Source organism: Hordeum vulgare, chromosome 2H (genome assembly GCF_904849725.1).
Source record: "Hordeum vulgare subsp. vulgare chromosome 2H, MorexV3_pseudomolecules_assembly, whole genome shotgun sequence".
Classification (NCBI taxonomy): Eukaryota; Viridiplantae; Streptophyta; class Magnoliopsida; order Poales; family Poaceae; genus Hordeum; species Hordeum vulgare.
In genome coordinates, this window is record NC_058519.1 from 629033803 (window position 1) to 629058709 (window position 24907).

The 24907-nt window shown below is 44.1% G+C and overlaps 1 protein-coding gene across 1 annotated transcript; it reads right to left on the reverse strand.

The window, feature by feature from the left end:
• Positions 1-2407: 2407 nt before the first annotated feature.
• LOC123430981 (cold-responsive protein kinase 1-like) lies at positions 2408-4709 on the reverse strand. Its single transcript, XM_045114803.1, has 6 exons — positions 4565-4709; positions 4092-4255; positions 3844-3986; positions 3264-3733; positions 3003-3153; positions 2408-2914 (listed from the first exon to the last, which is right to left on the reverse strand). The coding sequence occupies exons 2-6, from the start codon at positions 4234-4236 to the stop codon at positions 2543-2545; spliced, it is 1281 nt and encodes a 426-aa protein (XP_044970738.1). The 5' UTR covers positions 4237-4255; positions 4565-4709; the 3' UTR covers positions 2408-2542.
• Positions 4710-24907: the final 20198 nt, after the last annotated feature.

Here is a 24907-nt window from a genome sequence, read left to right on the forward strand (position 1 = left end):
AAAAAAGGAAAAAATTAAAATTATCAAATTTTTTTAACAGAAAAAAAACTGGACTGGTCTTGTGGGGCGACGTCCTTGTGCGTTTCGCTCTACAGTCGGCCGCAATGAGCGGCGCATAGGATGTCCCATCAATTAGGACCTCCCTGAGGTTAATTTGTTTAGGTCTGACCCTGATCCAATTTTTCTTATAAGTTGGATTGGCCAAAACCAGGAGGGTAACTCTAGGCTCTTTGATTGATGAACGTGGCTACCGAGCGCTGCAGTGCTGGTTCACGGTATCGGGCGCATCCGAGTGAGAAAATCCATGTGCATTTATTAACGTTTCAAAAAATTTAAAAGTCATAACTTTTGAACTGAGCGTCAGACTGACAATCTGTCTTTACGGTTGTGTTTCTTACGACGAGCTCTTCAAAACTAGATACCATATGGATAGGTTTCGACGAACTTTTTTTTGAGCTACTTTGTGTGCTAGATGAGGCAAATTTAGTGCTATAGGCAAGTAACTCCTTCCTTCCCTCCCCCCTTGGTATGACTATCTATCAGCGAAGAATTTTTCTAAGTTGGTTACCACGACTAATAGTTGACTAAATTCACCTTTAAAAGCTTTAAATAATTAAATAATGATGATCGGTTGCCTATAACTGATGCTCACTTGCCTACTAATACTATGAAATTGCTAAATTTTGATGCTAAGTTGCCTATAAAATACTATAAAATTGCTCAATTTTGATGCTCATTTGCGTATTACTGATAATCCATTGTCTACAATTGATTTTCAGTTGCCTTCCATTGATGTCCACTTGCCTGCTATTTTTAAATAGTTGCCACAATTGCACTCGAGTATCACAAAAAATGTTAGCAAATTTAGAGTGTTTTTGCGTAACTCCAGTGCATTCAACAAGCAACTCATGTGTATACACACGACGCAATTTCATCTATCTTCAAAGTTACTTTTTTTAGCACTAAGGTTGCCTCATCTTTGCCTCATCTAACATCGAAGTTGCTTTTGAAAAAAAAAATCTTCAAAACATATTCATATGAGATCTCGTTTTGAAGATTTCGTCACGAGGAACCCAACGATGAAAACATATCATAGTTCCGACACACCTTTTTTTTCGTACAGGAATTAGTGCACTTCGGAGTAGGGGTGGGCACTATAAAACCGAAAACCGAAAAACCAAACCGAACCGAACAGTATTAACTGATTTATCGATTTATTTGGTGGTTCGATTTTTTCTTTCGGTGGGAAATTTTAAGGTTATTAGGTGTTTTATTTTTGTTCGGTTTTCAGTGCTTAGAAACCGAATACACCGAACAAACCGATATGTAGGATACCCCACGTAATACCTTGTTTTCAAAAGTGCAACAGTCTAGAGGCGCCACGTATTTCTCCGTACATAATACATTTCACATTCCATGTGTTTTTTACTTAATTATGTTTACTAGTCTGCTTGATCGAATAAACCATAGAATAATATTAAAGTTGCTAGATCTTGTGATTTTTTTTTGCATATTATACAATCCAAATCAGTGCTCTTAAGTCATTACACTTATACCGACAAGTGCATGAATTTCGGTTTTTTGGTTAACCGAACAAACCAAACCGATATATTATGGTTAATATGGTTCGGTTTCTAAATTTTGAGTGACTATTTTGGTTTCTATTTCTCCAAAACCGAAATTATAAAGAACCGAATAAACGAACCGAATTAACCATATAAACCGAATGCCCAGCCCTACTTCTGACACATGAGAAGCCAAGTATACACATCCAACGGATAATTTAACTATTTCAGTTTGGAAATAGCTGACGAATCTGTCATGTGGTTCCTAAATGATGAAGTTAGTTAACCTTCTAGTCATGATAGATAACTTTGAAGGAATTTTAGTTGATAGACAATCATACTACACACGCTAATAAGAAGTTGCTTTTTTAACACTAAAGTTGCTCAATATCACCCCAAGGTTGCTTAAAAAAAGTTTGTCAGAACCTATCTATATGAGATCTAGTTTTAAAATACTCGTCGCGACAAACACAATGGTGAAAACTGATTTGTAATGCGACGCTAGAGTTAAACGTTATGAATTATTAAATTTTTTAAAGCCTTAAATAAATGCATGCGCGTGAAATTAAAGATGGGTCTGCGGGATCGGAGGCATGCGCTCGTGGAGGCTTAAAACTGCAGCTGTACTTTTAATTATTTAGGTTGATTAATACCCTTCGCGTGGTTTATATTTCTCCAAAAAGAAGAAGTGGAATATATATATACAAGAAAAAACAGTGAGAACAAAGTCACGTTTAAGAGAAAAGAAAATATACCATCTTTATTGTTCTCTGAATCGAACTTACAAAATGATCACACGTTTATTTCAGAACTAAAGCAGCACACTACACTGAATGCGTCGGTACACCGTATACATGCCGTTGTTCGTCTAAAAAATGTTCGTCGTATCTACAAGAAGGGCAAGTAAACATATACGTACTTGTGTAGAGCTAACAATCGCTCACAAATTCGAATTCCTGCGCGCGGGCTGCCATGGATCATTTTCCGAAGCTCATGTCGTAGGGCCTGTCGACCTCGAGCATGGGCGAAGGCGTCATCATCCAGTAGCCCGCCGGCGACCTCATCATCTCCATGGTGGCGGTGTCGGAGGACGCGGCGTCCCTGTCGCCGTTGAGGTTCTTCCTATCGAGGAACGCCGGCTTGGCGGGCGCCGGGATGGACTGGTCGGTCTTCATGGTGAGCATGCGCACCACCTCCGACATGGCCGGCCTCGAGTTCGGGTACGGCTGCACGCAGAGCAGCGCGATCTGGCACACCAGCATCACCTCCTTCTCCTCGAACCCCTCGCCGCCCTGCACCCTGCCGTCCACCAGCTCCAAGATCTTGGACTGCTCGTACAGCCTCCACGCCTGGATGCAAAAGATAAAAAGTTCAGGGCAGAGAAGGAGTACGATTTTTCTGCAGTCCGGTTCTTCAGAGAGTGCCAGTTCAGCGTACGTGTTCGGGCAGGTACTGCATTTCGTTGGGGAGGTTGAGGTCGGTGTTCTTCCGGCTGCTGATGATCTCCAGCACCAGCACGCCGAAGCTGTACGTGTCGGCCTTCACCGTGAGCTCCCCTCTGATGGCGTACTCCGGCGCCGTGTACCCCCTGACAACACCGTAGCAGCGTCAGCGTGTCAAGAACCGTTTCGTCGTCAAGCGATCAGAGGTAGGTAGGCAACTCGACGGCGATGTTGATCACCGGCTAGCTAAGCTTACAGCGTGCCGGCGAAGGCGGTGCTGAGGTAGGTCTGGTCCTCCGGGAAGAAGCGGGCGAGGCCGAAGTCGCTGATCTTGGGCTGGAACTTGTCGTCGAGGAGGATGTTGCTGGCCTTGATGTCCCGGTGCACGATGCGCAGGTTGGACTCCTCGTGCAGGTACTGCAGCCCGCGGCCGATGCCGATGATGATCTGGTGGCGGGTGCGCCAGTTCAGGAACGGCGGCGCCGACGCCGGCGCCGGCGCGTCGGCCGCCGCGAAGAGGATCTTGTCGAGGCTCTTGTTCTTCATGTACTCGTAGACGAGCAGGCGCTCCGTGCCCTCGGAGCAGCAGCCGACGAGGCGGACCAGGTTCTTGTGCTGAATGCTGGTGATCATGTTCACCTCCATGAAGAACTCCGACTCGCCCTGCCCCGACTTGCCCACGCTCAGCTGCTTCACCGCCACTTTCCGCCCGTCGTCCAGCTTCCCCTGCAGATCCACGACATCACCATCAGAATTCAGAACACCTCTGTCCAATTGTATTACTACAAATTGAACACTATATTGCTGAGGTCGCAGGAATTTAAATGCAATTCTACCAGATAAACAGGGCCAAATCCTCCTCTCCCGAGCTGGTTTTTCTGGTGGAAATCCTTGGTGGCCTTCTTGAGCGTCACGTAGTCGAAGTAGGTGATGGTGCGCAGGTTGCCGCTCATGTTGCCGCTGAAGTACTCGGGCACCTCTGTTTGATCATGGACACAAACATAATTGCATGGCTTAGCACGATTTCTTACGAGATTTCTGGTTTCTTATTAACCTGCTGCATGATCAATGAGGATAGGTTCACCTGACGGGCATCTCCTGGGCCTCAGCAGTCTCCTCATGATGCCCGGTCCGAGGAACCTCCAGCAGATGCCGAGCAGGACGACGATGACCATGACGAGGGCGATGATCAAGATAAGGAAGACCCTACTGGTGTCTGCGGCTGCCATTGCTGCCGTCTGACCGTATCTGCATATTCGTATGCAGTATATATGAATTAACAATGTCAGAACGTGAAGTCTGAAAACACTAGTTTTCTTGAAGTAATCTTGCCATTTCTTGAACAGCAATCACAAATCAACTGGATCCGCTTAAACTAACGGAATGTTGGGGTGTAATTCAGAGTTGCATAGGGTGAAGAAGTGCAGGTAAATCACAAACTGACTTGTAGTCTTGTACCATAGGAGTTCGGGGCTTTGTAAAATTCAGGAAATATACTACTATAACCTTAGCAAAGCTAGTTCTTGCAGAGGATCGAGCATAGCACGCCGTGCGTACCTCGTAGCTCAGATCCTTCGCGAGCGACGACGAGCAGTCGCCCTTGCCGATCGCCTCCTCCGAAGAACCAACAGCATGGACGCGCGCGCCACTCTGTTCCGCACAAGCAGTGAGCGCTCGAAAACGACGAGTGAGCGGGCGAGAGGGTGGAGGCTTCCGATGCCGAGGTGAAGGCGCGGTCCATCGGTGCCACCGAGGGGCGGCTCGTGTCCCGTCCGATCCGCCCACGCGGGGCGCTGGCTGGCGCTGCCGGCCGCGCTAGCTAGGCTAGCTAGCTGACGAAAGCGATCAGGGACAGGAGGCGATGCGCGCCTGGGCGAAAGCGACCGGTTTTTGGCGGGGAACGCGTCCGGCCGGGATTGACTCGTTAAGTTTAATCGCACCGAGGAATGTTTGGGGCGGGCGGCGAAGACGACGAGGAGCCGTCGATGGAAACGGACGGCCGGTGCCACTGACGGGAGAGGTTTCGTGCAGTACGATCGTGGCGCCGGCGGTGGCGGGGAGCGTGCGCGCGTGCGTGCGCGCGTGCAGGGGCGACGGCGTGTCCACCAGTTAGCTTCGTCGGGCTGAACTATCCCCAATTCCCCGTCGAGGGTGATTACTTCTTTCCCAATCAACGATGGCGCCATTAGCCCATTAGAGCTTTTCTTTCTGACGGGATGGCGCCATTAGAGCTGCCTTCTGTAAGGTTCTGTACTCCTATTAATCTCTGTGTAAAATCAATGACATGGAAATTAAATGTGCGATATTTATGCCGCATATAGATGTGCTTTAGTTAAAGGAAAAAATCTAAAACAAACCTTAAAATTGTAGACGAAGGTTACATCAAACCCTAAACTTCGAATCCCAAAAATTGACACTCTGAAGTTGTAATCCTGATGTATTTTAGACCCTAGACCCATTTGACACAGTAGGAATACTACAATCCCCACCGGGATAATCTGCTACTCTCATATACGAGAATTTGGGCCAGCCAACTACAACATAACAAGCATTCGTGAAGTTTAAAAAGTGTTAAAATATTTCTAAAAAATGCTAGGGCTTTCTATTTTGGCACAAATTTAATTTTCTTTTGTGTTTTTAAAAAACATTTGGAATTTTGAAATTATTTTCACATTAGAAAAACTTTCCATTATTTAAAAAAAATCACAATTGTAAAAAATGTCTAGAAATCATACAGTTTTTCACATGGTACCAATAATGATTCTGATTTTTAAAAATTGTGACACATTTTCAAGTAATATTTTTCCAATTTTGTAAATTATTTGTGTTATGGAAAACACCGAAGCGTTGAACTCCGAAAACATTTTATTGGGTCAAGCAAATATTGAAAATATGTGCGGCATTTCAAAAATGTATATAATATTTGTATGATTTAAACAAATGTTTCATCCAATAAAAAAGTGTAACATTTCAGGAATGTTCACGAGTTTCAAAAAATGTGTTTGTGACATTTTCAGAAAGAAGTGTATGTAACGTAAAAAAGTCTGTGTGTTGTAAAAAATGTGTCATACCCTTAACAGAATATACGTGACATGTGTTTGAAAAAAATGTGTCATACCCTTAACAGAATAAAAATGTTCATGTGGTTTTATAAAATAATTATTGCCGTTGAGAAATTTAAAACATGTAGTTAGAAAATATTACCATGTGAAAGAAATAATATGACGAAGGAAAACAATGTGAAGAAAATCAAGAAAGAATCAAAAGAAACCAAAAGCATAACAAAGAAAGAAAAAACACATAAAACAACGGAAAAAACAATGTATAATGAAGGAAAAAAACCAAAGAAAAAAAAACATACCAGCGAGAGACTGCGCTAATGCGACGGCCCAATTCGCAAATACCGCTAAGTCCTTTCAAGGTTCAAAATAGCTCGGGATCACAAAGTTTGATGTGTTGATTTGAAGAATTGAGAGTTTAGGGTTTGATTTAGCTTTCGCCTATAAATTCAAGGTCTGTTTTAAACTTTTTCCTTAGTTTAAATACTCAACCTCTCTAACAACGCAATGTCGTAAAGAAAGGAAAAAAGAATGATCCCGCTATAGTGATCAATTTCTTGTAGCTTCAACACGAACCACCACCTAGAGAACATCCGAATTACAAACTCTCCAAAAGCGACGCCTTCAGGAAAGAAACAGTGCGTAAGCACCGTCATCACCCCATACTAGATCTTACGTTTTCACCATAGAGATGATCCGCGCTGTGAAATCAATGTCTTCAACAAGGTCACTCTCAGGCACAACCAATTAAGGCCACGTCTTAGATTTTCATCCTCAAAGCTAAGACTTTGTACCCCGCCAGTGCTGCCGCCCCACTTGCCAATGCCGACGCTACAAGTCACGAATCACCAAGCAAAGTTCTCATCACCACGAAGACTCGATCCACCATTCCAAGGCCTCATATGCGAGTCGCCATGACGTTCTGTGTTACTGTCTTCACCATTAAAAACGAAATACCGACATGTTCCAGAATGTAAATAAACATGAAGCTTCGTCTCACGCCATCTTGAAGCCATCCGAGCTGAAATAAGAGCGCACACGACCGAATCCCATTCGATCCAAATATCTATAGGAGTCAAGCACCCACTCAAGATCTCCGATGGAGCATTCCGGAACTCGTCAACGACGAGAACAATGAGTGCCAGCATCAAGCAAGACATCATTTTGGTGCTAGAAGAACACAAGGACCCCGTTAGAGAGAAAAAGATCTGGACCAGGAACCCCAAATCCACCGCCCCACCAACCATTGATGGCCCCAATGTTGCCCTTGCAGCCATGGTGCCTCCGGGACCTGCTCGAGCCGAGGGAACGAGCCAGCCCATGCAGCACAACACTGGCACCAACTAGTCGCGACAACCGGAGGGTAGCAGGGCGTCGCCATGACCAGATCTTGGACGAGGTGACCCAGATTCGTCCGCTAGCCATCTGAGGCGCAGTCGCAAGGGTTCCCTCCGACGGTCCATAGTAGGACTGACGCCGTGTGCGTAGGAAGAATCCGATTGGCGGCTATGTGATGACTGTGATCTGAGTTGGGTATGCGTTGGGTTTTCCGTGAAGAGGAACGGGTTATCGAAGCACAATGCCGGTAAGTATTTCTCTCAGTTATGAAACCAAGGTTTATCGAACCAATAGGAATACCAATCCTCAACCGTCTTCAGTGACTGCACGCAAAGAAACAAACAACTTGCACCCAACGCGGGCAAGAGGGTTGTCGATTCCCTTGAGGTGTGCAAGCAAATGAGGTGTGTAGATAATTGTAAATTGCAAAATAAAATAAAACACAAATAATGGCAGCAAGGTAGTAGTAGCGTTTGTAAATATATAAGTGAATAGACCCGGGGGCCATAGTGTTCCCTAATGGCATCTCTCATGGCAAAGGCATATGGTGGGTAAACAAATTACTATTGGGCAATTGATAAAACAACGAATAATTATGCGATTTTCACGCCAATGATCTTGTGTATATAGGCATCAGGTCCATAAGCAAATAGGCCGACTCCTGCCTGCACCTATTACTATTACTCCACTTCAAGAGCGCTTCTATGCTTGCCTCTCTACGTATTAAGTAAAAGCAGAGTAATGCTTGGAGAACAATGACATGATATAGACAAAGTAAACTCAATTGATATGAATAAACCCCATCGTTTTATCCTTAGTAGAAGCAACACAAAGACGCATCTTGTCCCCTTTGTCACTCGGATATCGCAATTTGCCAGGTTGAACTTATTACAACACACCACTCCCACTGAAGAAATATTAATCTAGTTGGCCAAACTATCTCAATAAATCGGAGAGCATTATGAAGCTATGATGACGATGCAATTAAGAATCATAATAATCGGAGGTGACTCGAATACTTTTCATGAATAATGTGAACATAAACCTACAATTCATCGGATCCCAACAAACACACCATACATAGTGATTACATCGGATAGATCAAAGCAAAGATGCGATGAACATGGTATTGAAGAGCATAAGAGAGAGAGATTGCCATCTAGGTACTGCCTACGGACCCGTAGGTCTGTGGTGAACTACGCACACATCATGGTGAGGGCAGCAAGGTTGATGTAGAGGCCCTCTATGATTGATCTCCCCTCCGGTAGATCGCCAAAACGGAGGTTCAGATTGCCTCCCGTCGGAACAGAGACTTGTGGCGGCGGAAAAAGTTTTTTGGGAGTGCTCTTAGGGTTTTTGGGATATTTGTGAATTTATAGGCCACAAAGAGATGTCAGGAGGCATCCAGGGGGGACACAAGCCATCAAGGATCGACCAAGCCCTGGGTCGCGCCCTATTGGCTTGTCCCTCGTGCGGCCTCCCGTCCACTTACGATGCTTGCAGGTCTTCATATAGTCCAAAGAAAATAGTATCAAAGTTTCGTGGCATTTGGACTTCGTTTGGTAGGATAAACCTGCAAAGCAAAAAAACACGCAGAAAACGGGACTGACACTTGGCACTGGGTCAATAGGTTAGTGCTCAAAAATATTATAAATTGGTATATAAATGCCCAAAAAGTATCCTAGAATGATAATATATCAGCATGAAACAATAAAAAATTGTAGATACGTTGGAGACGTATCAGCATCTCCAAGCTTAATTCCTACTCGTCCTCGAATAGGTAAATGATAAAACAGAATTTTTAATGTGACATGATATCCATAATGTAATCTCTTGTATGTATGATCACTGAGAAATGATGAATTAACAAACGACGTCATAATAATATTTATTAAGTATAAGCAACACAATTATTTATTTTCAAAGTATACAATCCTAAAAGAATGCTTACCCGTATTCATCTTTATTGTATTAGCAAGGCATGACTCCGTCTTCACCACATAAATACAAATGTTAAGCACCATGGTGTTCAAGTCACGCAATTGGATCATGCTTTTTCAATATGCATCAACTTTTTATTATCCATGCAATACATGAGCGTGAACCATTGGACATAGCATATTGGTGGTAGATATCAAAGGTGTAAAAAGTGGAGAAGATAATCTCACATAAACTAGGCGTACCAACGAGCCATGGAGATGCCCATCGATAGATGTCAATGCGAGGAGTAGGGATTGCCATCCAAATGATGGACTAGAGCTACAAGTGTATGAAAGCACAACTGAAGCTAAGTGGGGTCTGCATCCAACTTACTTGCTCATGAAGACCTAGGGCGTTTGAGGAAGCCCGTCATTGAAATATACAAGCCAAGTTTATTATGATAAGATAATTCCCACTAGAATATGGAGGTGATAGCATAGGAGACTCTCACTATGAAGATCGTGGTGCCATTTTGAGGCACAAGTGTGGTAAAGGATAGTAGCATTGTCCTTTCTCTCTTTTTCTCTCATTTAGTTTTTTTATATGATGAGATTTTATCTTCTTTTTTTCCTCCCCAATAATATTTATTCTACATGTATGGTGGGATCATTTGGCTTCCCCCATTTTATTTATTTTTTGTCCGGAGTCTCATCCTGACTTGTGGGGGAATCATAGTCTCCATCATCCTTTCCTCATTGGGACAATGTTCTAACAAGGATGATCATCACACTTTTATTTACTTGCAACTCAATATGGAGAACTGATAGGAAGATATGACTCTCTGAGAATGCCTCTCGCAGTGTACCAGGATATGCAATGATCTAGCGTGACATGTATCAAAACCATGATGGAAAGTGGCTTTGCCACAAATACTATGTGAGCTCTATATGATCATTCAAAGCAATAGGACGATGAACGAACTAGTCATGTGAAGTGACGATGGAATTTGCATGGCAACATATATTGGAATGGCTATGGAAATTCCATAATAGGTAGGTATGGTGGCCGTTTTGAGGAATATATAATGAGGCTTATGTGCAATAGAGCGTATCATGCCGCGGGGTGTGGATGCACCGGAGAAAGTTGCACCAATCCTCGAGGTGAGAATGGGCTATGCACAGTACCGAAGCGGCTAGCAAATATGAGAAGGTAAAGATGCGTATGTCCAAGGTGTCACATTAGTCATAAAGAACTCACATACTTATTGTGAAGTTTTATTAGTTTTATCACACATCAAAGCACTACTCGCATGCCCCGAGGGAGGGGGTTGGTAGGAGTTAACCGCCGCGCGCCCCCGACTCGAGACAACACTAGGATTTTAACGAGGAATAAGAATGCTCACACATCATCACCATGCCTCTTTACTATTTAGATGAACAACAAGTTAACACCCCTTTAATCCCGACACTTATATGAATCAACAATTATGTTCTTACACCTTTTTCATATTACCATATTAATGTCATTAACTCACAATTTCTCTATGTGTGCTACATGGTGGTTTTGATTATCATTCATTGAATGCCTATTATTTTTGGACTAGTATTATGACCCATGCAAATTACCGTCACTATTTATTCAGCTCTCAAACAAATATAAGTTAAGAACGAGAGAAAAATATTTCTATAAAATCCACGCACCATCGTGCTTGAAAAGATATAACTGAAGTACTAGAGCAACTGCCAAGCTCAAAAGATATAAGTGAAGCACATAGAGTATTCTAGCAAATCATAATGAAGGTTAGTCTCTCTCTAATAGGTGTGTCCAGAAAATGATGATTGTTACAAACTGAAAGTAAAAGCAAACAAGAGGAAACGACGCTCCAAGCAAAACACATATCATGTGATGAATAAAAATGTAGCTCCAAGTGACATACCGATGGTTTGAGACGAAAGAGGGGATGAGTTCTGGGGCATCCCCAAGCTTAGACGCTTGAGTCTTTCTTAGAATGATACTTGGGGTGCCTTGGGAATCCCCAAGCTTAGACTCCTGCTACTCCTTATTCCATGGTCCATCGCGATCACACTCAAAACTTGAAAACATCAATCACACAAAACTCAACAAAACTTCGTGAGATCCGAAAGTATAAGAAACATATTGCATACTTTAGGTACTGTTATAAATTGATTCTTAATTTATAATTGCATAATAGGTACGGTATTATAACTTATCCATGACTTATACGCCCCCATATAATCCATAACATCATCAAAACAAGCAAACTATGCACGCAAAACAGAATATGTTTAAAACAGAACAGTCTGTAGAAATCTATAAAGATCCCATACTTATGCAACTTTAAAAATTCTTAAAACTTAGGACAACGTGTAGAATTTGTACATAAATACTGTGTAAAAGTTTCAAGAATTTAACACACACCAGCAGAGAATTAAAAATTCTGCACTGGAGACGAATGTTTCTGTTTTTGCACAGCATCTATCATACTCATTAAATAAGTTATTCCAAAGACTTTACTTGGCACAAACACTAATTATAACATAAAAACATAATAATTACATAGTAAATAATCATTTCAACACAAAATAACAGAAACTAAAAAGCAAAAATTAAGATAACTATTGGGTTGCCTCCCAACAAGCGCTATTGTTTCATGCCACTAGCTAGGCATAATGCATAGTTTCAAGTGTTGTCATCTTTAACATGAGGATCCTCAATAACAAAACCATAAATGATAGGAGCAATAGGATCTTTGATAAAATTTATAAAGTTGGGATGAACACTAATCATCTTTAGATCCTCATTTGTTTTGGTAGGAGGTGTGCTAACGCTCTTGGGAACATATATGAACTTGGGACTTTTATTTCAGAGGTGCTAACATATATGAACTTTGAACTTTAGGAGGTGTGAAAGTTGAACCTACTTCATCAATGACCTCCTCCATCTTATCAATTCTAGCCAAATTTTTTTCCTATCCTCTCATCAATAATAGTGTCCTTTTCCTTTAGAATTTTCAAATTAATTCCTACGCGAGACCCAGATTGAGTAATCTGATTATGAAGTTTCTTTTCTAACTCCTCAATTGGTTCATGCGTGATCATTTTATTTTCTATAGCATCAAGCCTTTGCATAATATGTTCCAAAGTTAAATTGGTTTCATTAACAATAATAGGTGGTGTTCCAACAAGGCTTTCAATGGCATTATAGGCATCTAAAGTGTGACACATTAAAAAGTTCCCTCCACTAATTGTGTCAAGAACAAACCTAAACCAAGTTGTCACACCAACATAAAAATTATGGAGCAAAGTGATACGTCTCCGTCGTATCTGCTTTTCCAAACTCTTTTTCCCTTGTTTTGGACTCTAATTTGCATGATTTGAATGGAACTAACCCGGATTAACACTGTTTTCAGCAGAATTGCCATGGTGTTGTTTTTGCGCATAAATAGAAGTTCTCGGAATGACCTGGAAATTTACGAGGATTTTTTGTGGAATATATAAAAAATACTGGTGCAAGAATCAACCGGAGGAGTGGAGCGAGGAGCCACAAGCCCACCTGCCCCCCCCCCCTCGTGGTCGCGCCTAGCAGGCTTGTGGGGACCTCGGAGCTCCGCCGCCTCCAACTCCAGCTCTATTTAGTCCCTTTCGTCCAGAAAAAAAATCAAGAAGAAGAGTTCATCGCGTTTTACGATATGGAGGCGCCGCCACCACCTGTTCTTCCTCTCGAGGGCAGATCTGGAGTCCGTTATGGGCTTCGGAGAGGGGAGATCGTCGCCATCGTCATCACCAACCTTCCTTCATCGCCAATTCCATGATGCTCTTCACCGTTCGTGAGTAATCCCATCGTAGGCTTGTTGGACGGTGATGGGTTGGATGAGATCTATCATGTAATCGAGTTAGTTTTGATGGGGATTGATCCCTAGTATCCACTATGTTCTGAGATTGATGTTGCTACTACTTTGCCATGCTTAATGCTTGTCACTAGGGCCCGAGTGCTATGATTTCAGATCTGAACCTATTATGTTCTCGTCAATATATGTGTGTTTTTTATCCTATCTTGCAAGTTGTAGTCACCTACTATGTGTTATGACCCGACAACCCCAGAGTGACAATAGCCGGAACCACTCCCGGAGATGACCATAGTATGAGGAGTTCATGTATTCACTAAGCGCTAATGCTTTGTTCCGGTTCTCTATTAAAAGGAGAACCTTAATATCCCGTAGTTTCCATTAGGACCCCGCTGCCACGGGAGGGATGGACAATAGATGCCATGCAAGTTCTTTTCCCTAAGCACGTATGACTACATACGAAATACATGCCTACATTACATTGACGAACTGGAGCTAGTTACATATCTCTTTGTGTTATAACTATTGCATGATGAATGTCATCCGGCATAATTATCCATCACTGATCCAATGCCTATGAGTTTTTTCCTACTGGTCCTTGCTACGTTACTTTGTCGCTACTGCTGTCACTACTGCTACTGTTACTGCTACTGCTGTCACTGCTGCTACTGTTACCATTGCTACTGTTGCTATCACACTACTTTGCTACTGATACCTTGCTGCAGATACTAAGTCTTTCAGGTGTGGTTGAATTGACAACTCAACTGCTAATACTCGAGAATATTCTTTGGCTTCCCCTTGTGTCGAATCAACAAATTTGGGTTGAATACTCTACCCTCGAAAACTGTTGCGATCCCCTATACTTGTGGGTTATCACAAAGTAGTGGTGGATAACTTATTAGTGGATTTTTTTTAGCATTGAAAATCCTATACAATGCATCCTTCAAACTTTCTCCTCCCCTTTGTTTAAAATTTATAACATCATTATCAGGAGTAACACGAACAAAAGAAGAACTAGCCATGACTTCAAACAAGAGTACTAGTAACAAGAAAAGGTAAATATTTTTGTATTTTTAATTTTTATGTGAAAAACTAAATATAACATCAAATAAAAAGAAGAAAAAGTGAATGAAAATCTGTGAGGAGCTACTTGATAGTTGGTGATGGTATTCCCCAGCAACGGCGTCAGAAATCTTTCCTGATGATTGTGATCTGTGTTGGGTTTTCCCTGAAGAGGAACGGGTTATCGTAGCACAGTGCGGATAAGTATTTCCTTCAGTTATGAAACCAAGGTTTATCGAATCTATAGGAATACCAATCCTAAACCGTCTTCAACGGCTGCACACAAAGAAACAAACAACTTGCACCCAACGCGGGCAAGAGGGTTGTCAATCCCCTTGATCTCATTATTTGCAAGAAAATGAGGTGTATAGATAATTGTTGATAATTGTAAATTGCGAAATAAAATAAAACACAAATAATGGCATCAAGGTAGTAGTATAGTTTGTAAATATATAAGTGAATAGACCGGGGGCCGTAGTGTTCCCTAATGGCATCTCTCATGGCAAAGGCATATGGTGGGTAAACAAATTACTGTTGGGCAATTCATAGAACAACGAATAATTATGCGATTTTCACGGCAATGATCATGTGTATATAAGCATCATGTCCACAAGCAAATAGGCCAACTCCTTCCTGCACCTATTACTATTACTCCACTTCAAGAGTGCTTCTATGCTTGCCTCTCTACGTATTAAGTAAAAACAGAGTAATGCTTGGAGAACAATGACATGATGTAGACATGGTAAACTCAATTAATATGAATAAACCCCATCGTTTTATGCTTAGTAGCAGCAACACAAAGATGCATCTTGTCCCCTTCTGTCATTGGGATATAGAAATTCGCCAAGTTGAACCTACTACAATGCACCACTCCAAGTGAAGAAATATTAATCTAGTTGGCTAAACTATCTCAATAGATCGGAGAGCATTATGAAGCTATGATGATCATGCAATTAAGAATCGTAATAATCAGAGGTGACTCGAATAGTTTTCATGAATAACCTGAACATAAACCCACAATTCATCGGATCCCAACAAACATACCATACATAGTGATTACATCGGATAGATCAAAGCGAAGATGTAATGAACATAGTATTGAGGATCATAAGAGAGAGAGAGAGATTGCCATCTAGATACTGCCTACAGACCCTTAGGTCTGTGGTGAACTACTCACACATCATGGTGAGGGCAGCAAGGTTGATGTAGAGGCCCTCTGTGATTGATCTCCCCGCTGGTAGATCACCGAAACAGAGGTTTAGATTGCCTCCCGTTGGAACAGAGACTTGTGGCGGCGGAAAAAGTTTTTCGGGAGTGATCTTAGGGTTTTCAGAATATTTGCAAATTTATAGGCCAGAGAGGGACGTCGGGAGGCATCCACGGGGGCCACAAGCCATCAGGGCGCGACCAAGCCCTGGGTCACGCCATGTTGTATTGTGCCTCCCTCGCGCGGCCTCTCGTCCACTTCTGATGCTTGTAGGTCTTCATATAGTCCAGAAAAAATCATATTAAAGTTTCGTGGCATTTGGACTTCGTTTGGTAGGGTAAACCAGCAAAGCAAAAAACACGCAGAAAACAGGAACTGCACTGGGCACTCGGTCAATAGGTTAGTGTTCAAAATATTAGAAATTGGTATATAAATGCCCAAAAAGTATCCTAGAATGATAATATATCAGCATGGAACAACCAAAAACTATAGATACATTGGAGACGTATCACTATGAAGTCCGCTACTTATGGGGAGAGGTAGGGTGTGCCGATCCCAAGTGAGGCACGAGCACCCGCCGCCGCCGACCACCACCCGGGGGCTTTGGCATGGCAGTGCCATCGGCAACGGGAGGGGGAGGGGCATGGAGAGGGAGTTGGAGGAGCAAAGATGGGATCGCCACCCGTGTCACCCTCTCGGAGGATGCGAGGGCCTTCTCTCGATTAGTTTACAGAGTCACCTATGCACGAGGTGCTTGAAATTATGTTTACAATTATTATACGTTTGATAATGAACCAACAAACAAGAAATCTAAGGGCAACTCGGTGCAAATGGAATCGGATTTTGTTTATTTTTATCCGTTTAGATCGACGTTTTATCCGTGATTCCCCACGCCCACGTTTGGATGGACAGTGCCCAACACGTCGATGAATTTTCATCTGTGGCTAATATGTGGCCATTTTCTTACATACATATGAAAAACATTGCTAAAAGGTTGCATAAGTCAACCAAATACAAATATTATAGTTTCATAATCAAATAAATATCTCATAGTTTACAAACCAAATAAAATTTAAAATGTCACAAATACATTAGAAAGAAACAATAACTGATACATCTATTGGTTGACAAGATGAACCCACATATGTTCAACCAAATAATCATGTAGTTGAATGTGAGTTTTCCAGTCACGGATTTGATGATGAAATTCGGTTAACTATGCAAACATTGTTGCTCCTACATGCTTAGGCACACCATTTTTTACCTTGAAATTATAACTCATGATTGAAGATTTCATCCTCACGCTCATCCTCTATGATCATATCATGCATGGTCACACAAGTAGTTATCACCTCCGACAACTTCTTGGTGCTTCAAGTTCTAGCATGTCACGCCCAAGATGCGGCCCTATCCTCAATCTGGCACGAGGGCCTCGTCAGGGATAGAAGCGCATCTCGTCGTGTCGCAAGAATGGATATCGTTATAAGTACATGTACTGAAAAGAGGAGATATATAAAGAGTTGGCTTACACTCGCCAAAAGCTACATCAGAGTCGCTTCAGTACATTACATAAACATGAAGAGTAAGAGCAGGGTCCGACTACAGACGAAAACAAACGACAAAAGAAGAACGACGTCCATCCTTGCTATCCCAGGCTGCCGGCCTGGAACCCATCCTAGATCGATGAAGAAGAAGAAGAAGAAGCAACTCCAAATGAACAATCAACGCGCTCGCGTCAAGTAACCTTTACCTGTACCTGCAACTGGTGTTGTAGTAATCTGTGAGCCACAGGGGACTCAGCAATCTCATTTCCAAAGGTATCAAGACTAGCAAAGCTTAATGGGTGAGGTATGGTTAAGTGGTGAGGTTGCAGCAGCGGCTAAGCATTTATTTGGAGGCTAAACTTACGAGTACCAGAAATAAGAGGGGGGAAGATCTACGCATAACGGACGTGAACTACTGATGATCAAATGAATGATCCTGAACACCTACCTACGTCAGACATAACCCCACCGTGTCCTCGATCGGAGAAGGAACCCACGAAAGAGACAGTCACGGTTACGCACACAGTTGGCATGTTTTACTTAAGTTAACTTCAAGTTATCTAGAACCAGTGTTAAACAAAGCTTCCACGTTGCCACATAACCGCGGGCACGGCTTTCCGTAAGATTTAACCCTGCAGGGGTGCTCCAACTAGTCCATCACAAATTACCACAAGCCGCATAGAAATCCTCAATCACGAAGCTCACGATCTCGTCGGATTCCCTAGTGGAAAACCTCAACTCTGAGATTACCCAAAGCATCACCGGAATCCCGATGCACAAGATATCTCGTCAAAGGTAAAACTAATCCAGCAAGGCCGCCCGACGTGTCGACGATCCCGATAGGAGTCACGTACCTCGTTATCAGGACACGAAGGATGAGCTATGGTTACCACACCAAACGCCGAGTTGCCCCGGGTAGCGTTAATAAGCTGCTCTGTTTTGGACCAACACTCATGAGGAGCACTGGCCCGGGGGTTGATTAAATTATCCTCGGGGTCCGGAAAGTCCCTATGCAATTTTATTAGGTGATTAGGCAAATGTAGTACCAATGTTGGGCCTTGCCAGACCAGCTTTAATCTAAAATGAATTATCAAGGGGGTCCCCATAACAACCCCGATCGTGTTAGGAGCGCTCATTTATGGAACATAACACCGGTAGCCGGAAACTAAGGGGGGCAAAGGTGGAACAAAACACCAGGCTAGAAAGGCCGAACCTTCCACCTTTTACCAAGTATATAGGTGCATTAAATTAAATAGCATTAATATGGTGATATGACAAGGGACCCATGTTTTCACATGGAAGCATCTGCAACTGCAACTAGCAACGCTAACACAGGGTAAAGCAAGCGGTAACATAGCCAATCAGTGGTTTGCTAGGTCGAACAGGTTGAAGGTTACATAGCATTGTTGAGAGGCTGATAATTAACATGTGGTAGGCAACGAGACATAAACGGTAGCAACGGTAAAACTAGCATGGCAATGATAGTAATGGTATCTGGGGAAATGATCATCTTGCCTGAGATCCCGCTTGGAAGAAGAATGCCTGCGTGAAGCTGACGAACCGACGTAGTCGAACGGGTCCTCACAATCCGGCACGCTCCGGAACTCTATCGAGACGAAGCAACCCGGAAACACAAATCAACACCCGAAACTCACCACACGATGCACAACACATATGATGCATGAGCTACTGAATACATGCAAGTCACGGCATGACAAATCACACAATCAAACACTACACATTAAGTGAAGTTCAATATGCACGAGTTGCATATTGACGAAATTCCACGTTAATTATTTAGTTCACTCCCGGTTATCTACACGGCAATATTAATGTTGTCAAACATGCAAGAGGTGAAGCGGAAATTAAACTACCTATCTAGGCATATTAAGTGAGGTCGGAAATGACATATAGCACCTCCGAAACGACCTCACATGTTAATTTACAATTCTGTCCAGATCTGAATTAACACCTTTAATTAGTTGTTAAACAGCAAAACAAATAGGTTCACGTGATTCTACGCATCAAGGCAAGCAATCTACACATAAAGAACATCTCCAACGGAGCTACGGATCAAAAGTTACAAGCATCACAAGATATGATGGCATGAATGCAATATGTGTGCAACGATGGCTACGGGCACTTCAAAACATACTACCAGCAAGAGAAAATGAAACTACACGAGATTCTAAGCAAGTTTCATGTAGGACACGATCAAATCGGAGCTACGGTTCAACATCTACGAGCAAAGCAAGAAAACACTACAATCTGCCAAAATCAGCCACATAGCACTTTCTACGCCCCACAACTACGAGCTACACAACTCCGATAAACTCATGCAAGGCATGGCACGAAAGAGGGCAAGAAGCACTACTACGAACAGCTAACAACAACTAGCATGGCAGCAAGGAACACTAGGGAAAGAAGTCACAAAATGGCTTCCCACACTATTTCAGACTTAGAGAAAATAACACCTCATGAAAGTGCAGTTTTCAGCCTGAAGCTATATTGACAGCAGCAAAATCTATAGCTACAGGTCTCCAAATGGCATGAAACTTAACAGCATGCTAGAGAAACACAAGGGGTACAACTAACTCCATTGGACCAACCTCAAAAGAGCTACAGATCATAAGATGCAAGCAAGACAAGACAGCAACAAAATATAACAGATTCCAGACTTAGAAATATTTCAGCTCCTCTAAAACAGCACTATTTCTAGCAGCTCGAGGGCAATCAAAACACACCTAAACATGCATTTCTATTGCAACCAAAAATACCAGGGGCTAAACAAAACATCCAAGATCAACTCTCTAGTTGACAACTAATTCAAACGAGGCACGGAATAAATCCTACAAATTAACCAAAAGGGCAACTTGGCAAAATATTTCGCGAACTAACTTGCTCTAATGCTACAATTAATTGCACAGAAAAATCCATGGGATTTTTCTACCCCGGAAACATATAAAATATGTGGGGTTTGCAACACAAAATTATGCCGCACATAATTACGGGAAAATAACCTATATACGGGAAAATAAACTACCGGCAATCCATACACGCAAAAAATACAAATGACTGGTCTAAAATACATGATAAAATGGTCCCTAAAACATAGACATTTTATCTAAGGCACACGGGCAACCCGGTCTTGCACGAAAAATAAATACGGGTCGAAACCTATTAGGACAGCACGCTTATCTAGGAAAACAGCACGCTAAACGATTTCAAACAATTATGCATGTTTCAAATTCGTATTCTACGCGCGAAACTACCACAAAACCATATAAAATACGCCTCGTTCCGACTTACGGTTTAAAAGTTACGGGGGTTAGAAAATCTAGTCTATCTCTGAAAAAGAATTAAATTCGGTTTAACTCCTAAATATCTACTGGGCCAAAATCCATGCGCGAAAACACTAGGAGGCGCCTAGGGCGCGAGATAGAGAGGCTCGAGGGGTGCTCTCACCTGGGCCGGAAGGGCTCTGCTGGAGATGGGCCGGGGGGCGCGCCTGGCGCTGGGCGAGGCGGTTGGGCCGGCCCACAATGGTGACGGGGCTGTGGCGGCTGCTGGGGCTGCCTGCTGGGCCGCTGCGAAGGCCGGCCCAGGCGGGGCGAGGCCCAGGAGCGGGGCGATCCTGAAGCCGCGGGCGAGCGAGCGGGGCTGTGGCCTCGAGCTCCTCTCGAGCGGCCATGGCGGCGTGGGGGAACAACCGCAGTACTCGCGAGGGAGCACGGTAGGGGGCAGCGCACGCAGCTGGGGTCCGGATCCGGGGCTGGCCGGCCCGGATCTGGCGACGGCAGTCCGGCGGCGACAGGAGGGGACCGGGCGACGGAAGTCCACCATGGCGGAGCTACGGCCAGGAGCTGCGCGGCTGGCCGACGGGAGGCGGTCGGGATGGCGTGCTGGAGACGAGAGGAGGCGGCGCGCAGGCGTCCCGGGCAGGCGGCGAAGGCGGCCGGCGGCGCGAGGCACCAGCGCAGGCGGCGGGGACCCAGGCAGGGAGAGGAGCCGGCGACGACGGGGCGATGGGCTCGGTCGGGCCCGATTTGGGCCTAGCGGGCCGGTGGCGCAGGGAGGAGAGAGAGGGCAGGCTAGGGCGGCTAGGGTTTCGGGACGGCGCAGATCCCGAGGTGGAGAGGGTTTGGTTGCCTAAAATTAAGGAGGGGGGTCTATTTATAGAGAAAGAGGGTCTCAGTTAACCGGAATCGCGTTCCGGATCCAACCGCGGGGTCGGATTCGGACGATTCCGAACGCGGGTATGGGTACGCGGCCGTGTAGAGGGGATATCCGGGGACGAGAGGGAGAACGGGCGGCGCGACACGAATTTTAAAACACCGACAGACGTCCGACGGTAGGCCGAATACGGTGCCGCTACGGACGACCGTTCGGTACCAGACGGTCTCCGATCACGACGAAACTCGACAGGCGGCCTACCTATATAAAAATAACACCGCACGACAAATTCCAACCCGATCAGAGGAAGTTTTATACACGCTTTAAAAACAGAGTTACGACGGTGCCGCGGGTGCGTGCGTGTGCGGTCGGACTCAGAACGGACAACGTCGAGAACCGGCAACTACTAACGGGTGCAAGTTTTGAAAACTGGCGGCACAGAGATGCCGATGCAATGCAGATGATGCGCATGATGCGATGATGATGCGACAACAGAATATAGACACACGACGAAAACGGAAAGAAAAGGGGAATCTTCTGGAACGTCGGCATCGGGCTGTCACATAGCAAGATACATGTAAGAACATATTTCTCCATGTGTGGTTTTGATAATTGATGACAATCCCTATGGAATAATGGTTGCCTTGAGTTATATTCGAAGGAGGATTTGTCCATAGGCACTTCTTGAAGTCCATATATTGGTTTCAAGGACTTTATATGGTGACCAAGGTGATATTCAATGTTTTATCCAAAGAATAGTCATCGAGAAGATAAGATACAAGGCTGATCAAGACTAAGTCAAAGAGTGAATCAAGTTGATCAATACACAAAGCGTACAAGATGTACCGAGAGGGATCAAGTGGTACCAAGGTATGGTAAGCATTTTCCATTACATTTTATGTACTAATCCATGGTCTAAGTGAGAGTTCTATGCGGGGTTAGGTATGTCTTCATTTTATTGCGTTAAGAGGAAGATCTCATACAATCCATGGAGGATGACATCAAGTGGTGATCGTCATCAAGATTTTGTGTGTAAGTTCAAGTGGAGCATCATGAAGAGATCATGCTTGAAGCTTTCCATCCATTATGGTGACAATGGACTTGTGAAGATGTGTCAAAGAGTGGCTTTCCCATAGTGGAGTATGGGGGAGCAATTAACTAGTCTTCATCAAGCCAACACAATCAGAAAAGGTGGTCCATCTTAAGGAAGACAAGATCGTTGTCATATAGCTCAAGTGGACTATGTGCAAGGTATAGGTTTGCCCATGATAGGTTTTCCATTTTACTGGTCTCATGGTGGTAGTTGGGAGACGAGGTTATAGGATCGATTGTCGTACTATCAAGGGGGGCTCTCAGTGAGTAGCTTGGTCGTATCATTCATTGAGAGCTCAAACCATTTTCATCATTGCATCATATTTCTTGGTTCTTGTTTGGTGTTTCTCTTTGTGAGTTTTAGAGATTATGGTCATCTTTATGACAATCTCAAGTTCATCAAAATCGAAGTCCATATGCATATTCTATGATGTTTTCGATGTTGGAGTTTTTGCCGGTTCTTCATTCATAGAGGTTCCAGAGCTTATGTTCATAGAGGTTTTTGTCCTGAATCCAACAAGCTTGAGTTTGCTCGATTCGGAGCTCATTTGCATAAGTTATGTTAGTTCTGGTGTTCCTGCATTCATGTGTTCCTTTTGTTCCGGTCCGAAAGGAACCAAGTTGTAGTACCACACAAGGTAGCGGTACTACCTCTTATTTGCGGTAGTACCGCTTACTGATAGTAGTGCCCTAGCCCAGTGTCGCACATTGTATCGCTAGCTTCGGTGTCTCGACATTTTTCATGTCGGACTGAGCGGTTTCTGTCGGGTATTATGACGCGGTATTACCGCTCCCGAGCGGTAGTACCGCTTGTTACTATCGCGCCACTAACGCCCTTCCTTCTAGGCTTGGAACCCTCAACGGCCTAAGAGCGGTAGTAGGAAGCGATACTACCTCTGATCTGCGGTAGTACTACCTTTGTCCCTCCGTCCTCTCCGTGTTCATGCACTTTGCACTGCAACCCCAATGGTAGTACCGGTTAGGAGAGCAGTAGTACTGCTCTGGCAGCATTACCGCTCCTTGGCCTCGTGCGATTGCACTGTGTGGCTTGCTCTGTCACCCAAGTGGTAGTACCACTCTCATGAGCGGTAATACCGCTTGTGTGCTGGCTGAGGGGCTAAGAGTTGGATTTTCCCCTTCCTATAAAAGGGTTTCTTCTTGGGCCATTTGCATTTCTGTCCCTAACTCGAACCACCTAATCAGATATACCCCTAATTCAAAAGCCTGCTCAAAAATGCCCCTCCACCTGTTTGAAATATGCCCTAAAGTCAATAATAAAGTGTTTATTATTATATTTCCTAGTTCATGATAATTGTCTATTATTCATGCTATAATTGTATTAACCGAAAACCGTAATACATGTGTGAATATATAGATCACAATGTGTCCCTAGTGAGCCTCTAGTTGGCTAGCTCGTCGATGCATAGATGATCATGGTTTCCTGATCATGGACATTGGATGTCATTGATAACGGGATCACATCATTAGGAGAATGATGTGATGGACAAGACCCAATCCTAAGCATAGCACTAGATCGTGTTGTTCGTGTGCTAAAACTTTTCTAATGTTAAGTATCGTTTCCCCAGACCATGAGATTGTGCAACTCCCGGATACCGTAGGAGTGCTTTGGGTGTATCAAACGCCACAACATAACTAGGTGATTATAAAGGTGCACTACAGGTATCTCCGAAAGTGTTTGTTGGGTTGGTACGAATCAAGACTAGGATTTGTCACTCCATGTGACGGAGAGGTATCTCTGGGCCCAATCGATAATGCATCATCATACTGAGCTCAATGTGACTAAGGATTTATCCACGGGATGATGTGTTACGAAAATAGTAAAGAGACCTGCCGGTAACGATATTGAACAAGGTATAGGGATACCGACGATCGAATCTCGGGCAAGTATCATACCGGTAGACAAAGGGAATTGTATACGGGATTAATTGAATCCCCGACATCGTGGTTCATCTGATGAGATCATCATGGAACATGTGGGACCAACATGGATATCCAGATTCCGCTCTTGGTTATTGATCGGAGAGGTGTCGCGGTCATGTCTGCATCGTTCCCGAACCCGTAGGGTCTACATACTTAAGGTTCGATAACGCTAGGGTTGTTATGGGAATAGTGTATGTGGCTACCGAAGATTGTTCAGAGTCCTGGATGTCACGAGGAGCTCCGGAACGGTCCGGAGGTAAAGATTCATATATAGGAAGTGAGAATTTGATCGCGGAAGTGTTTCGGGCATCACTGGTAATGTACCGAGACCACCAGACGGGTTCCGGGGTCCACCGGGAAGGACCACCAGCCCTGAAGGGGTACATGGGTAAAAAGTGGATGGGAACCAGCCCCTAAGTGGGCTGGTGCACCACCAGCAAGGGCCCAAGGCACAAGATAGGGGTGAGGGGGCCAACCCTAGGCGTTGTGGGCTTGCCTTGGGTGGCAAGCCACCCTAGGGCGCCACCTCCTCCACCCTTGGTCGCCGCCCCTTGCCCATCTAGGGCTGTCGCACCCCCTAGGGTGGAAACCCTAGGGGTGGGCACCCTCCTCCCTCTCCTCCTATATATAGTGTAGGGTTTTGGGGGCTGCCAACACAAGTTCTTCCACCTACAAGGCGCGGCCCTACTCCTCCTCGTC

What these genes read in the sequence shown, in the direction of transcription:
- LOC123430981 (XM_045114803.1), bottom strand. Translation starts at nt 4,236, where the DNA reads ATGGCAGCCGCAGACACCAGTAGGGTCTTCCTTATCTTGATCATCGCC. An exon ending in GATTTGGCCCTGTTTATCTG is followed by an intron (nt 3,734 to 3,843) that starts GTAGAATTGCAT and finishes GTGGATCTGCAG; the next exon opens with GGGAAGCTGGACGACGGGCG. An exon ending in TGCAGTACCTGCCCGAACAC is followed by an intron (nt 2,915 to 3,002) that starts GTACGCTGAACT and finishes TTTTGCATCCAG; the next exon opens with GCGTGGAGGCTGTACGAGCA.